This window comes from Stegostoma tigrinum, chromosome 8, assembly GCF_030684315.1.
Source record: "Stegostoma tigrinum isolate sSteTig4 chromosome 8, sSteTig4.hap1, whole genome shotgun sequence".
Lineage (NCBI taxonomy): Eukaryota > Metazoa > Chordata > Chondrichthyes > Orectolobiformes > Stegostomatidae > Stegostoma > Stegostoma tigrinum.
The window spans coordinates 102,157,959-102,178,062 of record NC_081361.1 but is presented as its reverse complement, the minus strand read 5'-3'; the positions used below and the strand labels follow the sequence as shown (position 1 = coordinate 102,178,062).

General features: G+C 45.2%; 1 protein-coding gene across 3 annotated transcripts in view; it reads right to left on the bottom strand.

The window, feature by feature from the left end:
• Positions 1-6,384: 6,384 nt before the first annotated feature.
• Positions 6,385-20,104, bottom strand: part of LOC125456385 (leucine-rich repeat and IQ domain-containing protein 3-like) — a 52,013-nt gene continuing 38,293 nt past the window's right edge. For all 3 annotated transcript variants that reach the window (XM_059648191.1, XM_059648192.1, XM_059648193.1), the window contains 3 exons: positions 15,706-15,853; positions 10,417-11,182; positions 6,385-6,817 (listed from right to left, as the gene is read on the bottom strand). In XM_059648191.1, coding sequence (XP_059504174.1) covers positions 6,571-6,817; positions 10,417-11,182; positions 15,706-15,853 — 1,161 coding nt within the window. In that variant the 3' untranslated portion in view covers positions 6,385-6,570. The remainder of the gene's footprint in view (positions 6,818-10,416; positions 11,183-15,705; positions 15,854-20,104) is intronic.

Below are 20,104 nucleotides of genomic sequence, written 5' to 3'. Positions count from 1 at the left end.
CCTAATCTCATCGTAATTGCCTTTCCCCCAGCTATAACTCTTGCCCAGTGGTATACATCTATCCCTTTCCATCAATAAAGTAAACATAACAGAAATGTGATCGCCAACACCAAAGTGCTCACCTACCTCCAAATCTAACACCTGGCCAGGCTCATTACCCAGTACCAAATCTAATGTGGCTTCACCTCTTGTTGGCCTATCTACATACTGTGTCAGGAAGCCCTCCTGCACACACTGGACAAAAACTGACCCATCTATAGTACTCAAACTACAGTGTTCCCAGTCAATATTTGGAAAGTTGAAGCCCCCCATGACAACTACCCTGTCTCTCTCACTCCTATCGAGAATCATCTTTGCTATCCTTTCCTCTACATCTCTGGAACTATTCGGAGGCCTATAGAAAACTCCCAACAGGGTGACCTCTCCTTTCCTGTTTCTAACCTCAGCCCATACTACCTCAGTTGACGAGTCCCCAAACATCCTTTCTGCAACTGTAATACTGTCTTTGGCCAACAATGCCACACCTCCGCCCCTTTTACCATCTTCTCTGTTCTTACTGAAACATCTAAATCCCGGAACCTGCAACAACCATTCCTGTCCCTGCTCTATCCATGTCTCCGAAATGGCCACAACATCCTTCTACATTCCAAGGAATAAACTCCTATCCTGTCCAACCTCTCCGTATAACTCAGGCCTCCTCGTCCTGGCAAGATTCTCATAAATCTTCCTTGCACACTTTCCAGTATAACTATGTCTTTCTTATAACAGGGTGACCAAAACTGTACACAATACACCAAGTGCGGCCTCACCAATGACTTATACAACTGTAACATAACGTCCCAACTCCTACACTCAATGCCTCGACCAATGAAGGCCAGCGTGCTAAATGCCTTCTTCACCATCCTGTCTACTTGTGACATGGCTTTCAATGAACTACGTAATTGTACTCCAATGTCCTTCTGTTCCACAACACTCCTCAGGACCTTACCATTTACTGTATAAATCCTACCTTGGCTTGACTTTCCAAAGTGCAACATCTCACACTTATCTGTGTTGAATTGTATTTACAAATCCTCAGCCCACTTCCCCATCTGATCAAGAACCCTCTGTAATGTTTGATAACCTTCCTTGTTATCAACGATACCTCCTACTTTTGTATCATCCACAAACTTACAAATCATGCCTTGTACATTCACCTGCAGATCATTAATGAAAATAACAAATAACAAAGGTCCCAGCACCAACCTGTGTGGTACATCATGAGCCACAGGCCTCCAGACCGAGAAACAACCTTCAACCATCACCCTCTGCCTCCTACCATTGAGCCAATTTTGAATCCACTTAGCTGGCTCTCCCTGGATCCATGTGAACTAACTTTCATGGCTAGCCTGTCATGCAAGACCTTGTCAAAGGCCTTACTAAAGTCCACATAAACAACATCCACTGTCCTACCCTCATCCATCCTTTTGGTTACCTCTTCGAAAAACTCGAAGATTTGTCAGACATAACTTCCCATGCACAAATCCGTGCTGACTATCCCTAATCAGACAGTGACTATCAAAAGAGTATCAGAGATAATAGGAACTGCAGATGCTGGACAATCCAAGATAATAAAATGTGAGGCTGGATGAACACAGCAGGCCAAGCAGCATCTCAGGAGCACAAAAGCTGACGTTTCGGGCCTAGACCCTTCATCAGAGAAGGGGATGGGGTGAGGGTTCTGGAATAAATAGGGAGAGAGGGGGAGGTGGACCGAAGATGGAGAGAAAAGAAGATAGGTGGAGAGAGTATAGGTGGGGAGGTAGGGAGGGGATAGGTCAGTCCAGGGAAGACGGACAGGTCAAGGAGGTGGGATGAGGTTAGTAGGTAGATGGGGGTGCGGCTTGGGGTGGGAGGAAGGGGTGGGTGAGAGGAAGAACAGGTTAGGGAGGCAGAGGCAGGTTGGACTGGTTTTGGGATGCAGTGGGTGGAGGGGAAGAGCTGGGCTGGTTGTGTGGTGCAGTGGGGGGAGGGGACGAACTGGGCTGGTTTAGAGATGCAGTTGGGGAAGCCCGTCCCCTCCCCCCACTTTGAACTGGGCTGGTTTAGAGATGCAGTTGGGGAAGCCCGTCCTCTCCCCACACTGCACCACACAACCAGCCCAGCTCTTCCCCTCCACCCACTGCATCCCAAAACCAGTCCAACCTGCCTCTGCCTCCCTAACCTGTTCTTCCTCTCACCCATCCCTTCCTCCCACCCCAAGCCGCACCCCCATCTACCTACTAACCTCATCCCACCTCCTTGACCTGTCCGTCTTCCCTGGACTGACCTATCCCCTCCCTACCTCCCCACCTATACTCTCCTCTCCACCTATCTTCTTTACTCTCCATCTTCGGTCCGCCTCCCCCCTCTCCCTATTTATTCCAGAACCCTCACCCCATCCCCCTCTCTGATGAAGGGTCTAGGCCCGAAACGTCAGCTTTTGTGCTCCTGAGATGCTGCTTGGCCTGCTGTGTTCACCCAGCCTCACATTTTATTATCAGTGACTATCAAAATATTGGTTGATCCTGACCCTCAGTACCCTCTCCAATAACTTGCCTACCACTGATGTCAGACTCACGGGCCTGTAGTTCCCTGGCTTGTCTTTGCTACCTTTCTTAAACAATGGAACAACATTAGCCACCTTCCGGTCTTCTGGAACATCACCAATGGCTAAAGATGAAGCAAAAATCACTGCAATTTCTTCCCTCACCTCCCACAACATCCGAGGATGGACTTGATCAGGCCCAGGAGAGTTATCCACCTAAAGGTGATGAAAGGCTGCAAACACCTCCTCTCTGGTGACATGTACACAGTCCAAAACATCCCCACTTGTTTCCCTTATCTCATCAGTAAACATTGAGGAGGAATATTCATTAAAAATCTCCCCTATCTCCTTTGACTCCACACATAGATGTCCATGCTGATCTTTAACGGGACTATTCTCAACCGAGCCACCCTTTACTCTCAATATAGCTACCAAACCTCTTGGGAATATTTTTAACTGTATTTGCCAGATCCATCTCATACTCTCTTTTTGATCTTCTGATTTCCCTCTTAAGCATGCTCCTACACTTTTTATTGTCATCTCAGGATTCATTTGAGCCCAATAGCTTCCAGCTAATGTATGCCTTCTTCTTCTCCCTGACCAGAGCTTCAATATCCCTTGACAGCCAGCAATCCCTAAACCTGCCAGGTTTTTCTTCATCCTAACAGGGACCTACAGTTCCTGGGGTCTTGTTCTCAGACTTTTAGATGTCTCCCATTTGCCAGTTGTTCCTTTTCCTTCAAACAGACTCACACAATCAGCCTCTGCTAGATCCTGTCTAATGGCCCTAAAATTGGCTCTGCTCCAGTTTAGCACCTTAACCTGTGGATCTGTCCTATCTTTTTCCATAACTATGTTAAAACTGGACCCAACGTGCTCTTCAATTTATACTTCAGTCACTTGCCCAACCTTGTTTCACAAGCCTGGACTGGAGGGCTTGTCTTACGAGGAGAGGTTGACTGAGCTCGGACTTTTCTCTCTGGAGAGGAGGAGGAAGAGAGGTGACCTGATCGAGGTGTACAAGGTAATGAGAGGCATGGATAGAGTCGATAGACAGAGACGTTTCCCCAGGGCAGGATTGACTGCCACGAGGGGTCATAGTTTTAAGGTGTTAGGAGGACGGTATAGAGGAGACGTCAGAGGGAGGTTCTTCACCCAGAGAGTTGTGAGCGCATGGAATAGTTTGCCAATGGTAGTCGTGGAAGCAGAGTCATTAGTGACACTTAAGCGACTGCTGGACATGCACATGGACAGTAGTGAATTGAAGGGAATGTAGATTAGGTTATTTTATTTTTGGATTAGGATTATTCCATGGCACAACATCGTGGGCCGAAGGGCGTGTACTGTGATGTACTTTTCTATGTTCTATGCCGAGATCCAGTGCTGCACCCTCCTGAGTAGGGCCCTCTACCTATTGAGTTAAGAAACTTTCTTGGACACGTTTGGCAAATTTCACCCTGTTTGGGCCTTTTCCACTCCAGGTGGCCCAGTCAATACAGCGGAAACAAAAATCTCCAACAAATACTCCTCAGACATTCCTATAGGTATCTGCAATCTCTCCACATATCTACTCCTGTAATACCTGTGGGCTATTTGGGGATCTATACTACAGTTCCAACAGAGTGATCATCCCTTTCTTGTTTCTAAGTTCTAACATATGGCCTCATTTGATGACGCTGTAAGAATATCCTCTCTAAGCACTGTTGTTATGTCCTCTCTTATTAAAAGGGCAATTTCCCGTCCTAATTTATTTGTAATACTGTCACACCTGTAGCTTCTGTATCCTGGAACATTGAGCATAGAAAACAAAAATAGAAAAGTACAGCACAGTACAGGCCCTCCCCTCGAAATACAAGCCCTCCAGTCCAGGCAGCATCCTGGTAAACCTCCTTTGCACCCTCTCCAAAGCCTCCACATCTTTCCTATAATAGGGCGACCAGAACAGGACACAATATTCCAAGTGTGGTCTCACCAGGGTTTTGTAGAGCTGCAGCAAAACCTCGCGGCTCTTAAACTCAATCCCCTTGTTAATGAAAGCCAAAACACCATATGCTTTCTTAACAACCTTATCCACTTGGGTGGCAACTTTGAGGGAGCTATGCACTTGAACACCAAGATCCCGCTGTTCCTCCACGCTGCCGAGAATCCTGCCTTTAATCCTATATTCAGCATTTAAGTTCGACCTTCCAAAATGCATCAGCTCGCATTTATCCAGGTTGAACTCCATCTGCCATTTCTCAGCCCAGCTCTGCATTCTGTCAATGTCTCGCTGAAGCCTGTAATAGCCCTCAATACTATCAACGGCACCTCCAACCTTTGTGTCATCAGCAAATATACTAACCCACCCCTCAACCTCCTCATCCAAGTCATTTATAAAAACTACAAAGAGCAGAGGCCTAAGAACAGAGCCCGGTGGGACTCCACTCAGCACTGACCTCCAGGCAGAATACTTACCATCTACAACCACTCTCTGCCTCCTGTCAGCCAACCAATTCTGAATCCAGACAGCCAAATCACCCTGTATCCCATACCTCCTGACTTTATGAATGAGCCTGCCATGGGGAACCTTATCAAATGCCTTGCTGAAGTCCACGTACACCACGTCCACTGCTCGATCCTCATCAACCTGTCTCTTGACTTCTTCAGATTACTCCCGGTGCATCCTCTATCTGTGTAGTTACTTCCATTCATATCTGAGGGATAGGGTTTATGACTATTTGGAAAAGCATAGAGTGCTTAAAAGGAGTCAGCATGGCTTTGAGGGGGGCAGGTCATGCCTTACATTGAGCTGCCAGTCCTGCCCTTCTCTCAGCCATGATTCTGTTACAGACATAATATCCCAGTCCCCAGAGCCAATCCATGCTCTGAGCTTATCTGCCTTTCCAGTCAGGCCTCATGCATTGAAATAAATGCATTTTAAACGAGAAGCCTTCTCCCTCCCTTTACTGTGCCCCGGCTATCCTGAATAGTAAATTTGCTCTCGATGGCTAATGTACTTTCCTCTGACTCCTCGATGGCCCCTCTTGTTGAGAGTTCCACTCTCCTGCCAAACTAGATGAAATAGTCCGAGGTAACGCAGGCAAGTGTCACCCCCAAGGATACTGGATGCCCTCTGGTTCAAGTGCAACCCATCCCTCTTGTAAAGGTCACCTCTACCTCAGAAGAGGTCCCAATGATCCAAGAACTGAAAACTCCGCCCCCTACACCAGCTCCTCAGCCACACATTCATTTGGCCTATCTTTCTATTTCTACCCTCACTAGCGTGTGACACTGGGAGTAATCCAGAGATCACTACTCTTGAAGTCCTACTTTTTAACATCTTACCTGCCTCCCTACACTCATTTCACAGGACCCTATCACTTTGTCTATCTATACATTTATATTGATGTGCACAATGACCTCTGGCTGTTCACCCTCCCCATTCATAATGTACTGCCACTCAGACACCCTTTACCCTGGCACCCAGGAAGAAACATAATCCTGGTGTCTCTTCTGCAGCCACAGAATCTCCAGTCTGTCCCCTCACAATTCAGATTCCTATCAGTGTCACTCTACCTGACTGCACCCTTTCCCTCTGAGCCTCAGAGCTGGTCACAGTGCCACTGACCTGGGCGTGCTGCTGCTAGCTCCTGAAAGGTTATCCCACCCCCCAACAGTATCCTAAGCGGTATACCTGTTTTGTGCATAGGAGCTCGCGTTAAGACATATACAGTTCAAACTGTTCCAGATCATAGTACTGGAGTGAGACTTGCGCATAATTTCAAACCCATCACTTTGTTTATATACATTCAAATGTTCTGCATCCTCCAGTTTTGAAATGCTGTTTGTATTAATTGATAATTTAATAAGTACTAACTTATACAATATAATGACCTCTGTGGTCAATTATTTATGAAGAGTAACGAGCCCTGGGAAAGCCGTCACCAGGAACCATGTGTCTTGAAGGTTTTTTCATGTCTCAGTGGAATAGGACTTGGGTCTAATTTCTCCAGATCGCCTCGTTGTCAGTTCTCAGAAACCGAAGCTGCAGACTGGGTTGGTGGGAAGTGAATTGAAATATCTGGCAATTCCTTTGGACGAGTAACGCTCTCTTTTCTTGTGATGGGGCCAGCGGTTTCCCGGCTGTGCCGCTGTGCTCTCTGTGCTGATACCCTGGCTCGTGCATGGAGTAATCGATCTTTGGCTGCCTGCGACAGGATGGTCTGAGCAACTTTCCTGGCAGCACTGTGCTCTGCCTGCATTGTCAATTGCCTTGAGGAGGGAGAAAAATGAGATCACCCTTAGAGTCAAATACAGCACTCGCATTAATAGAGGTCAGCATTCTAATCAAATTTCTTCTGCACATCAACTGCTGTTTATTACACTAACAATTGCTGCTCAGTTATAATTGGCCCACTATTTACAATGGTCATCCTTTTGGATCTATTAATGGCTATAATATTTATGATTGTTAGTTCTAGTCCTTCCACAAGTGGAAACATTTATTCCATGCCAAACCAATTAAATCCTCCCATTCTTTTAAAGGTCTCTATTGGGATTATCCTTCAACCTTCTCTTGGATTAAGCACAGCCCATAAACTGTTCAGTATTTCCTGATCAATTACAATTTCAATGCTATTTCTGTCGATCCTTGCCAGATGTTTTGCTGAGGCTTTATATTATTTACTTGTGTGAAGATCACAATTGGACACCCCGTCCCAGGTGTGACAGGCTTTAGAACATGCCTGTGAGATTTCCCTGGGCACAGGAACTGTGCATAGTCAGTCTATATGGAGAAAAGGCCTGTAATCATCGATCAAAACGGAGATAGGACCTGTCTCCATTGATCCGTATGGAGATGGAAACTGTACTCACTGATCTATAAGACCATTAGATATAGGAGTAGAACTAAGCCATTCAGCCCATCGTTTCCATCATTCAGTCATGACTGAAATGATTCTCAATCCAATTATCCTGTTTTCCCCTTGTAACCCTCTCTACGTATCTGCTCGAGTACCTGCTGGCTACTTAGGAGTCCATAATACAGTGCCATCAGAGTGACATTCCCCCTCTTGTTTCTCAGGTCTAATCATATGGCCTCATTTGATGACCTCTTAAGAATATCCTCTCGAAGCACATGATCCCATTCCCAGTCAAGAATCTATCTACCTCTGTCTTAAATGCACTCAACGACTAGGCTTCCACAGCTCTCTGTGGTAATAAATTTCACAGAGTCACCATTCTCCGGCTGAAGAAATTTCTCCTCATTTCCAGGATCATGCTTGTAAACGTCCTCTGGACATCGTCTAATGCAATGTCAGTATTCATTTTAAGAGGGCTGGAAATACAAGAGCAGGGAAGTATTGCTGAGGCTGTATAAGGGTCTGGTTAGGCCACATTTGGAATGTTGAGAGCAGCTTTGGGCCCTGTTATCTAGGAAAGGACGTGCTAGTGTTGGAGGGGGTCCAGGGGAGGTTCACAAGAATGATCTTGGGGTTGAAGGACTTGTCACATGAGGAGCAGTTGAAGACTCTGGGTCTGTACTTGATGGAGATTAGAAGGATGAGAGGGGATCCTAACAAAACTTACAGAATACTGAGAAGTCTGGATAGACTAAATGTGGAGAAGATGTTTCCACTAGTAGGAGAGAATAAGAATCAAGGACACTGCCTTAGATTGAAGGGACGATCCTTTAGGATTGAGGTCAGAAAGAATTTCTTCAGCCAGTGGGTGATGAATCTGTGGAACTCATTGTCACTGAGGGCTGTGGAGGCCAAGTCACTCAGTGTCTTTAAGACAGAGATAGATAGGTGCTTGATTAATTAAGGAGATCAACTGTTATGGGGAGAATGCGAGAAAATGGGGTTGAGAAACATAACTGCCACGGTCAAATAGTGGAGCAGACTTAATGGGCTGAATGGCCTAATTCTGCTCCTTTATCTTTTGGTCTTACTTGCCTTCCCAAGTGCTACTGAATCTGTTTATTGCCCGTGAGACAATTCTGAACTAGGTCACCAAAGTCCCTTTGTGCTTCAGATTTCTGAAGCCTTCCCCATTTACAAAATAGGCCATGTTTCCAGTACCAAAGTACATAACCTCACACTTTCTTCCACTGAATTGGTGGGTCTGGGTGGGGTGCTCTTCAGAGGGGCTGCGTGGACTTGATGAGCCAAATGGCCTGTTTGCACACTGTAGGGATTCTATGATTCTACTCCATCTCCCAATTTATCATTTCTTTTCCCATTCTCCTAGACTGTCCAAGTCCTTCCACAACCTCCCTCCTTCCTCAACACTACCTGTCTCTCCACCTATTTTTTGTGTCATCTGCAAAACTCAGTTCCTTTGTCCTGATGTTAATGTATAAACGTGAATAGTTGTGATCCCAACACTGACTCCTGTGGAACTCCACTAGTCACCGGCTGCCATCCTAAAAAAGACTCCTTTATTCCCACTTTCTGCCTTCATACAGTCAGCCAATCCTCTTTCTGTGCCAGTACCTTGCCCTAACACCATGGGCTCTCATCTTATTTAGCAGCCTCCTGTGCAGCACCTTATCGAAGGCCTTCTGGACATCCAAATAGATCATGTCCATTGGCTCTCCCATGTCTAACTTGCTCAATACCTCCACAAAGAATTCCAACATTTGTCAAGCATCACCGCCCCCCACTCCCGCCCCCAATAAAGCCGTGCTGTCACAGCCTATTTTACCATGACATTCTAAGTACTCTGTAATCTCAGCCTGACTAATGGATTGTAAAATCTTCCCAAAAACTGGGGTTAGGCTACCTACCCTATAATTTCCCATTTCTGCTCTCTCCCTTCTTAAACAGGGTGTGTTACATTAGCCATTTTCCAGTCCTCTGGGAACCTTCCTGACTCCAAATATTCCTGGAAGATCACCACGAATGCCTCTACAATCTCCTCAAGTATCCCTTTCAGAAACCCTGGGATGTAGTCCATCCGTTACTTATCGACCTCTGAGCTTCCTTGCAGCTTCCCCAGCACCTTCACCTTCGTGACGGCCACTACACCCACCCCTGCCCCTGACTCTCGAAGTTGTGGTATACTGCTGGAGTCTTCCACCCTGAAGACTGATGCAAAGTACCTGTTCAGTTGCTCTGCCATTTTTTGTTCCCCATTACTACTTCTCCAGCCTCATTTCCCAGCAGCTCAATGTCCACTCTTGCCTCTCCCTTTCCTTTTATAAAGGTCAGCATGGACCAGTTTGGGCCTAAGGGCCTGTTTCCAATCTGTTATTACATTATGACATTAAATCTAAAAAACATGCAATCTTTTTATATTACTAGCTATCTTACTCTGATATTTCATCTTGTCCCCCCTTAATGCACTTTTAGTTGTCCTCCACTGGTTTTTAAAGCTTCCTCCTGATCTTTGCCACATTGCACGTTTTTCCCTTTGCATGTGCGGCCTCTCTTATCAGTCATTGTTGCCTCATCGTTCCCTGAATATGTTTCATTTTCCTTGGGATAAATTCCTGCTGTCCTCCTGAAATATCCCTAGAAACCCCTGCCATTGTTGCTCCATTTGTCAGAATCTGTGATCTATAACATTTATGGGGATAGGACATGTACTAACTGCTCTATACAGAGAAAGGGCCTGTGCTCTGTGATATATACAGAGACGCAACCTGTGCTAACTGATCTCTATGGAGTCAGGACCTGTCTCTCTGATACATATGAAGACTCAAACTATGTCCCTTTTAGTGGCTTTCTAACCACCTGAACTTTTGGATATCGAGTGCACACGTCCTTTTTGACTTCCAAAGTAAACTGGAAGCATTTGACAATTTGTCTCAACAAGCTCTTTGAGATAGATTCATGGGCATTATGAGATGATGGCTGTGGCCTCACTGGTACGTTATGAAGTCTCTGATTTCTTTCTTCAGCTGGTTTGCTTTCTTCTTGATGCCCTGCGTCAAGTTAATTTTCTGTTGTCGGACATTTTCATTCTTCTCCTTGATCTGACGTTTCAGCTCAGACTCTGACAACATGGTGTAGCTGCAGTTAAATCTTGTGACTAACTGCTGCTCTGATTCCAGGCGACGCTTCTCTGTGAGGAACAGGTAGTGGTTGTGGCGAATGAATGCCAACAACTCTGCTTCATCTACATTGCGTCGCAGTAGGATCTGTTCCCCTCGCAACTGATCCTGCTCATATTGTTGGAGGGGCTTGTAACTTTTATTGAGGGTCTTCAGGAGAAGGTTGCTCCTCGATTGGTCTTCAGCTGCTTTCAGCTTGCGGGTCTCATCAATGAGTAGCTGATGCTTCATTTCTTTCTCTCTCTTGCTGTAAGCTTTCTGAATGGCCATGAATGGAGCCAGCGAGATGCTGCCATGGGTTTTGGCATACAGCCTCATGTCCAGGCCTATTGGTGGCTGGTAGGTAAATGTGCGTTGTGGCTTGTTCCGTAGCATCTCGTGGATCTTCTGAATGCCTTGACGGACATCTGCACCAGATGCCAAACGAGAGAGCAGCATTTCACGTACAGCATCTGGTTGGTGGATCACTCGAAAAGGCTTCATGCTCCCACTGGTATCTTCGTAAGCCTTTTCCTTGCCTTCTTTATCAATCTCCCGTTTTTTCTCTTCATTTGTCAAAGACTCCAGTACAAATGTCTCTGTTGCAAAGGAGAGAACACAGGGGATGTTATGATGTTGTGACATTGTGGCTAGACTATTAATCAAGACATACAGGTAATGCTCTCAAGACATGGGTTTGGATCCTGCCTGTAATGAATCCTGTAATGAGGTCAGCCAGCTGGACCTCAGAATATATGAGTTCCCTCCTCAACTCAGTCCTAAATCTCCTCCCCCTTATTTTGAGGCTATGCCCCCTTGTTCTAGTTTCATCTGCCAGCAAAAGCAACCTCCCTGCTTCTATCTGTTCCACTCCCTTGACAATTTTCAATGTTTCTATCAGATATCCAACTCCCCCGCAACATTTTCTGCTAAATTCCAAGGCGTATAGTCACAATCCACTCAATCTCATTGAATAGTATCCAGAGAGTGGAATCAGGCTCTTCAGCCATTCAAGCCTACCCAGACAACACTCCCCCTAAGCATCATGTCCCTGCATTCCTGCACTTGCCATGGCTAACCCACCTAACCTGCACATCCCTAGAAACTATGGACAATTTAGCAATGGCCAATTCACTTAACCTGCACATTTTTGAAATGTGGGAGGAAACCCACACAAATACAGGGAGAATGTGAAAAGTCCACACAGAACAAGGGTGGAATCAGACCCAGGTCCCTAGTGCTGTGACACAGTAATATTAACCATAGAGCCAATAAGTTGTTCATCTCTCCTCGTAAGTCAACCCTCTCATCTCTGGAATCGATCTAGTGAACCTCCTCTGCATCTCCTCTAGTGCCCAGTACATCCTTTCTCGAGTAAGGAGGCCAAAACTGTACACAGTACTTCATGGGCCTCACCAGCAGCCTATACATCTGGAAGCACTTGACAATTTGTCTCAACAAGCTCTTTGAGATAGATTCATGGGCATTATGAGATGATGGCTGTGACCTCACTGGTACGTCATGAAGTCTCTGATTTCTTTTAAATTCTTGCAATGAAGGATAATATTCCATTTGCCTTCTTAATTACCTGCTGCACTTGCAAACCAAATTGTTGTGATTCATGCACAAGGATACCCAGATCCCTCTGCACAGTGGCATGCTGCAAATTTTTACCATTTAAATAACAGTCCATTTTGCTGTGATTCCTACCAAGGGAAGAAATAGCTGGGGCATTAGCAAATATCTTCACATCCTCTCTGGCCACAGGGAAGGTTCCAGAGGTTTGGAGATTTACCACTGTTGTTTCCTTGTTTAAGAAAGGAAGCAGGATAATCCAGGGAATTACAGACTGGTGAGCCTGAAGGCTGTGGTGAGGAAGCTCTTGAAGAAGATACTCAGGGACAGGATATATGCACAGTTGGAAGAAAATTGACTAGTTAGTGACAGGCAGCATGGTTCTGTACAGGAAAGGTCATGTCGCACCAACCTGATTAATTATCTTTGATACCTCTTAAAAAATTCAATGAGGGGAGGGCTGTGGATGTAGTTTATATGGACTTTAGCAATGTATTTGATAAAGTGGCAGCTTGGTACAAACACTAAAGTCACACGGGATTCAGGGTGGGCTGGCTAGATGGATACAAAGCTGGTTTGGTCACAGAAGACAGAGGATAGCGGTGGAACGGTGTTTTTCAGAATGGAGGCCAGTAACTAGTGGTGTCCCCAGGATCAGTTTTAGGTCCTCTGTTGTAGTCAACATAAATGATCTGGAGGAAAACGTGCATGGCCTGATTATTAAGTTTGCCGATGACATGAAGATTGGTGGAGTTGCTGATGGTGCTGATGATTGTGAAAGGATACAACAGGATATGGATGATGGGAAACTTGGGCACCAAAATGGCAGATGGAGTTTAATCCCGACAAATGTGAGGTGATAAATTTTGCAGGATCAAATTTAGGTGTGAATTACACTGTAAATGGCAGAACCCTTCAGAACGTTAACATTCAGATGGATCCAGGTGTGCAGGTCCACAGTTCGCCGAAAGTGGCAACACAGGTAGCCAAGGTGATTAAGGCGGCATACGGCATGCTTGCCTTCATCGGCTGGGGTATGGAGTACAAGAGTTGGTAAAACATGTTGCAGTGATATAAAAGAGATAATGGGAACTGCAGATGCTGGAGACTCCAAGATAATAAAATGTGAGGCTGGATGAACACAGCAGGCCAAGCAGCATCTTCCACGTAACCTACAAAGAGGCAGGCATAGCTGGGGCCCATGCGGGTGCCCATGGCCACCCCCTTAGTCTGTAGGAAGTGGGAGGAGTCAAAAGAGAAGTTGTTGAGTGTGAGGACGAGTTCCGCTAGGCGGATGAGAGTGATGATGAGGATGCTGCTTGGCCTGCTGTGTTCATCCAGCCTCACATTTTATTATCTTGCAGTGATATAAAACCCTTGTTAGGCCACATTTGGAGTATTGTGTGCAGTTTTGGTCACCACATTACAGAAGGATGTGGAAACTTTGGAGAGAGTACAGAGAAAGTTTACAGAGATGTTGTCTGGTCTCCAGGGCATTGACTATGACGAAAGGTTAAAAAGATGAAGACTGTTTTTACTGGAAAGACGACGGCTGAGAGGAGACCTGATAGAGGTCGACAAAATCGTGAGGGGCATTGATATGGTGGATAGTGAGAGGCTTTTTCCCAGGGTTGAAGTTTCAATTACAAGGGGGCACAGGTTCAAGGTGAAAAGGGGAAAGTTTAAGGGAGATGTGCAAGAGAATTTTCATACAGAAAGCGGTAGGAACCTGGAACGCATTGCCAGAAACTGGCGCGTTGGTGACATTTGAGGCATCTGGACAATTACATGAAGAGGGAGGGAATAGAGGAATATGGACCAAATAAGGGCAGAAGGTTTTATTTTAGTTTAGTCAGGGCATGGTATTTGGCATTGACTTGGAAAGCTGAAGGCCCTGTTCCTGTGATGCACTTCTTTTTTGTTCTAAAATGGATGACCTCATATTAACCAACATTGTACTCCTTCTGCTTGACTTTGTCCACTCACTTAACGTATCTATAAATCCCTCTGTTATCCAAGTAAATTTATGATAGCATCAAATTGAAAGAAATACACACAATGTGGCCAAGATCAGTAAACCAGAGGATTGAAAAAATTATAACAGCTAACAAAAGATGACCAAAAAAATGGACAAGATAAACTTTGATGATAAACTAGCAGGACATTAACAGCTTCTTCAAAGATGTATAAAGGATAAGTGATGCCAAATCAAACATAAGCTCGTTAGAGAATGTGGTGAGAAAATTAATAATGGGGAACAGGAAATTGCAAAGGAGTTGAATAAATGCATTAGTCTTCATGGGAGAGGATACTAGTAGCATTCCAGAATGCAGAATAATCAAGGGACCAAGGGTGAGGACTGGGCAGGGTCGCCTTTTTAATGAGGGTGAAAATCACAAGGATTTCTGATCTCTTATTCCTCTTTCATTTTATGAAGTAATTTGACACAACGCCATCTCCCTGCTGAATCTTGGAAGGAAGAACATTCTCTCCAGCAGAAAGGGGCACAAAGAAGGAGAAAAGGGTTCTCCATAGGCACAGTGTGAAGTAAGACAGTACCTCAGCAAAGGGATAGTATTTTTCTACAAAGTGTTGAAATGCCAAGAGGAAAGCTACTAGAGAAACTAATGGGGCAAAAGGCTGGTAAGTCCCTTGGGCCTAATGGGAGGCATCCAAGGATATTAAAGGAAGTAGCCAACGAGATAGAGGCTACATTGATAATAAACTTGCAAGAATCCTCACATTCTGGAAAAGTATCGAAAAAAACTGCCATTTAACATTCTTATGCAAAAAAACAAGGGAGGCAAGATCAGGCTAGTTATCTTAACTTCTGTTCTTGGCAAAACGTTACAGTTTATCCAATTTACAGGATGTAATAGCAGTGCACTTCAAATATATATAGTACAATCATAATTATTTAAAGTATCTAGTAATGACTTGGATGCAGGGAATGGGACCACAAAAGCTGAGTTGGCAAATGACATAAAAACAGGTGGGAACACAAGTGGTGAGGATGACAAAAAGAGTCTACATCTGCAGTTCTTCTAGTTTTTTTTATTAGAGGTAAGGAGGCATTTCTTCTATCAAAGGATAATGAATCTGTAGGCTTCTTCATCACAGTGGGCTTAAAAGGTGAGTCATGAAATATATTCAAGGCTGAGAGACACAAATTTTTAACCAATAATGGAATCAAGGGTTATGGGCAAAAGGCAAGAAAGTGGAGTTGAGGATTACCAAATCAGCCATGATCTCTTTGAATGACAGAGTAGTCTCGATGGGCTGAAGGGCCTGCACCTGCTCCTACATCTTATGGTTTTCTGGGTAATTGAGGTGTTATGATTGGCATGAAGCAATGGGTGATGTGGCCAGGGGTTTCAGCGATAGTGTTAGATCAAGCTGTAAACTGTCCAACCTTTCATGGTTAAATACATAGAACAAGTTGCACTTGTCCACTCTGAGCTCACAGTCCGTGACATTCACCCAAGGTCATTGGGAAGAGTCTTTAAACATCCTGGATAATTTGTGTTGACACACTGATCAACCTTACCTGGTTGGGGGGCAAAATCTGGCTTTCTGAAGAATCTACGTCTGAAAATGCTGCTTTTATTTGACTTAAAGTTTGGAGAGTTCCATCTGTTCCACCGTGCAATACTTGGGTAAATGCCAGACGTTATTTCGTTGGCTTCACACCGATCCTACATAAACAAAACACAATGACAATAAAAGGTACTTAAATACATAATTGCTTGTTATTTCTTATTCTTTCATGGGACACGGGTGTCACTGGGCAAGCCAGCATTTATTGCTTATCCCTAATGACCCTTGAGTAGCTCACTGGGCCATTTTAGATGATGGTGAAGAGTTAACCACATTGCTGCGCATGTGGAGTCACAGGTAGGCCAGTCCAGGTAAGGTAGGCAAACTTCTTTCCCTAAAGGAAATCAGTGAACCTGATAGGTATTTACAACAAAGGTTGCAGGAGAAACCCTGCAGGTCAAGTAGCATCTGTGGAAAGAAAGCAGAGTTAATGGTTGAGGCTCAGCTCTGTAGAAGAGTCATTGGGCCTTAAACATTAACTTTGCTTTCTCTCCACAGATGCTGTCAGACCTGTTGAAATTCACTTGTGATGTTTTTGTTACAATAGTCAATGATATTCTCATGATCACCATCACTCAGACTAGCTTTGAACTAACATTTTCATGAATTAATTGAAGTTAAATTCCACAAGTTATCATTATGGGATTTGAATTCATATTCCCAGAGTATTAGCATGGGCCTTTGGATTACTAATCTAGTGATATTACCACTACACTACAACTCCCCAATTGCGGGGATAGGAATTCTGCTCAGTTTTCCAGCAGAACAGCCCTGACATTGTCCTAATAGCTCTCTGCTGCAGACACGAGTTCAGTATCACATTACACATTACTCTGCTGGACCAGTGGAACAACTTTGAATATCATTTCCAGGTACCTCTGCAATCAATTTGCTCATTGATTGGACAGCACAATGGTGCTGAAAGTTTGAACCATAGAAGATTCTCACTTCAATTAATTCTTTGATTCTGGTAAACTTAAAATGGAAAAATCTGACTGCAGAGAACATAGAACATAGAATATAGAAAAGTACAGCACAGTACAGGCCCTTCGGCCCACGATGTTGTGCCGTGGAGTGTCCTAATCCAAAAATAAAATAACCTAACCTACATTCGCCTCAATTCACTGCTGTCCACGTGCATGTCCAGCAGTCACTTAAATGCCACTAATGACTCCGCTTCCACGACTACCACTGGTAAACTATTCCATGCGCTCACAACTCTCTGGGTGAAGAACCTCCCTCTGAAGTCTCCTCTATACCTTCCTCCTAACACCTTAAAACTATGACCCCTCGTGGCAGTCAATCCTGCCCTGGGGAAACGTCTCTGGCTATCGACTCTATCCATGCCTCTCAATACCTCGTACACCTCGATCAGGTCACCTCTCTTCCTCCTCCTCTCCAGAGAGAAAAGTCCGAGCTTAGTCAACCTCTCCTCGTAAGACAAGCCCTCCACTCCAGGCAGCATCCTGATAAACCTCCTTTGCACCCTCTCCAAAGCCTCCACATCTTTCCTATAATAAGGCGACCAGAACTGGTCACAATTTTCCAAGTGTGGTCTCACCAGGGTTTTGTAGAGCTGCAGCAAAACCTCGCGGCTCTTAAACTCGATTCCCCTGTTAATGTAAGCCAAAACACCGTATGCTTTCTTAACAACTTTATCCACCTGGGTGGCAACTTTCAGGGAGCTATGCACTTGAACACCAAGATCCCGCTGTTCCTCCACACTGCCGAGAATCCTGCCTTTAATCCTATATTCAGCATTTAAGTTTGACCTTCCAAAATGCATCACTTCGCACTTATCCAGGTTGAACTCCATCTGCCATTTCTCAGCCCAGCTCTGCATTCTGTCAATGTCTCGCTGAAGCCTGCAATAGCCCTCGATACTATCAACGGCACCTCCAACCTTTGTGTCATCAGCAAACATACTAACCCACCCCTCAATCTCCTCATCCAAGTCATTTATAAAAACTACAAAGAGCAGAGGCCTAAGAACAGAGCCCTGCGGGACACCACTCAGCACTGACCTCCAGACAGAATACTTACCATCTACAACCACTCTCTGCCGCCTGTCAGCCAACCAATTCTGAATCCAGACAGCCAAATCACCTTGTATCCCATACCTCCTGACTTTATGAATGAGCCTGCCATGGGGAACCTTATCAAATCACCCTGTATCCCATACCTCCTGACTTTATGAATGAGCCTGCCATGGGGAACCTTATCAAGTCACCCTGTATCCCATACCTCCTGACTTGATGAATGAGCCTGCCATGGGGAACCTTATCAAATCACCCTGTATCCCATACCTCCTGACTTTATGAATGAGCCTGCCATGGGGAACCTTATCAAGTCACCCTGTATCCCATACCTCCTGACTTGATGAATGAGCCTGCCATGGGGAACCTTATCAAATCACCCTGTATCCCATACCTCCTGACTTTATGAATGAGCCTGCCATGGGGAACCTGATCAAATCACCCTGTATCCCATACCTCCTGACTTGATGAATGAGCCTGCCATGGGGAACCTTATCAAATCACCCTGTTTCCCATACCTCCTGACTTTATGAATGAGCCTGCCATGGGGAACCTTATCAAATCACCCTGTTTCCCATACCTCCTGACTTTATGAATGAGCCTGCCATGGGGAACCTTATCAAATCACCCTGTATCCCATACCTCCTGACTTTATGAATGACCCTGCCGTGGGGAACCTTATCAAATCACCCTGTTTCCCATACCTCCTGACTTTATGAATGAGACTGCCGTGGGGAACCTGATCAAATCACCCTGTATCCCATACCTCCTGACTTTATGAATGAGCCTGCCATGGGGAACCTTATCAAATCACCCTGTATCCCATACCTCCTGACTTGATGAATGAGACTGCCGTGGGGAACCTGATCAAATCACCCTGTATCCCATACCTCCTGACTTTATGAATGAGCCTGCCATGGGGAACCTTATCAAATCACCCTGTATCCCATACCTCCTGACTTGATGAATGAGACTGCCGTGGGGAACCTGATCAAATCACCCTGTATCCCATACCTCCTGACTTTATGAATGAGCCTGCCATGGGGAACCTTATCAAATCACCCTGTATCCCATACCTCCTGACTTTATGAATGAGCCTGCCATGGGGAACCTTATCAAATCACCCTGTATCCCATACCTCCTGACTTGATGAATGAGACTGCCGTGGGGAACCTGATCAAATCACCCTGTATCCCATACCTCCTGACTTTATGAATGAGCCTGCCATGGGGAACCTTATCAAATCACCCTGTATCCCATACCTCCTGACTTTATGAATGACCCTACCATGGGGAACCTTATCAAATCACCCTGTATCCCATACCTCCTGACTTGATGAATGAGCCTGCCATGGGGAACCTTATCAAATCACCCTGTATCCCATACCTCCTGACTTGATGAATGAGCCTGCCATGGGGAACCTTATCAAATCACCCTGTATCCCATACCTCCTGACTTTATGAATGAGACTGCCATGGGGAACCTTATCAAATCACCCTGTATCCCATACCTCCTGACTTTATGAATGAGCCTGCCATGGGGAACCTTATCAAATCACCCTGTATCCCATACCTCCTGACTTTATGAATGAGCCTGCCATGGGGAACCTTATCAAATCACCCTGTATCCCATACCTCCTGACTTTATGAATGAGCCTGCCATGGGGAACCTTATCAAATCACCCTGTATCCCATACCTCCTGACTTTATGAATGAGCCTGCCATGGGGAACCTTATCAAATCACCCTGTATCCCATACCTCCTGACTTTATGAATGAGCCTGCCATGGGGAACCTTATCAAATCACCCTGTATCCCATACCTCCTGACTTTATGAATGAGCCTGCCATGGGGAACCTTATCAAATCACCCTGTATCCCATACCTCCTGACTTTATGAATGAGCCTGCCATGGGGAACCTTATCAAATCACCCCGTATCCCATACCTCCTGACTTTATGAATGAGCCTGCCATGGGGAACCTTATCAAATCACCCTGTATCCCATACCTCCTGACTTTATGAATGAGCCTGCCATGGGGAACCTTATCAAATCACCCTGTATCCCATACCTCCTGACTTTATGAATGAGCCTGCCGTGGGGAACCTTATCAAATCACCCTGTATCCCATACCTCCTGACTTTATGAATGAGCCTGCCATGGGGAACCTTATCAAATCACCCTGTATCCCATACCTCCTGACTTTATGAACGAGCCTGCCATGGGGAACCTTATCAAATCACCCTGTATCCCATACCTCCTGACTTTATGAATGAGCCTGCCATGGGGAACCTTATCAAATCACCCTGTATCCCA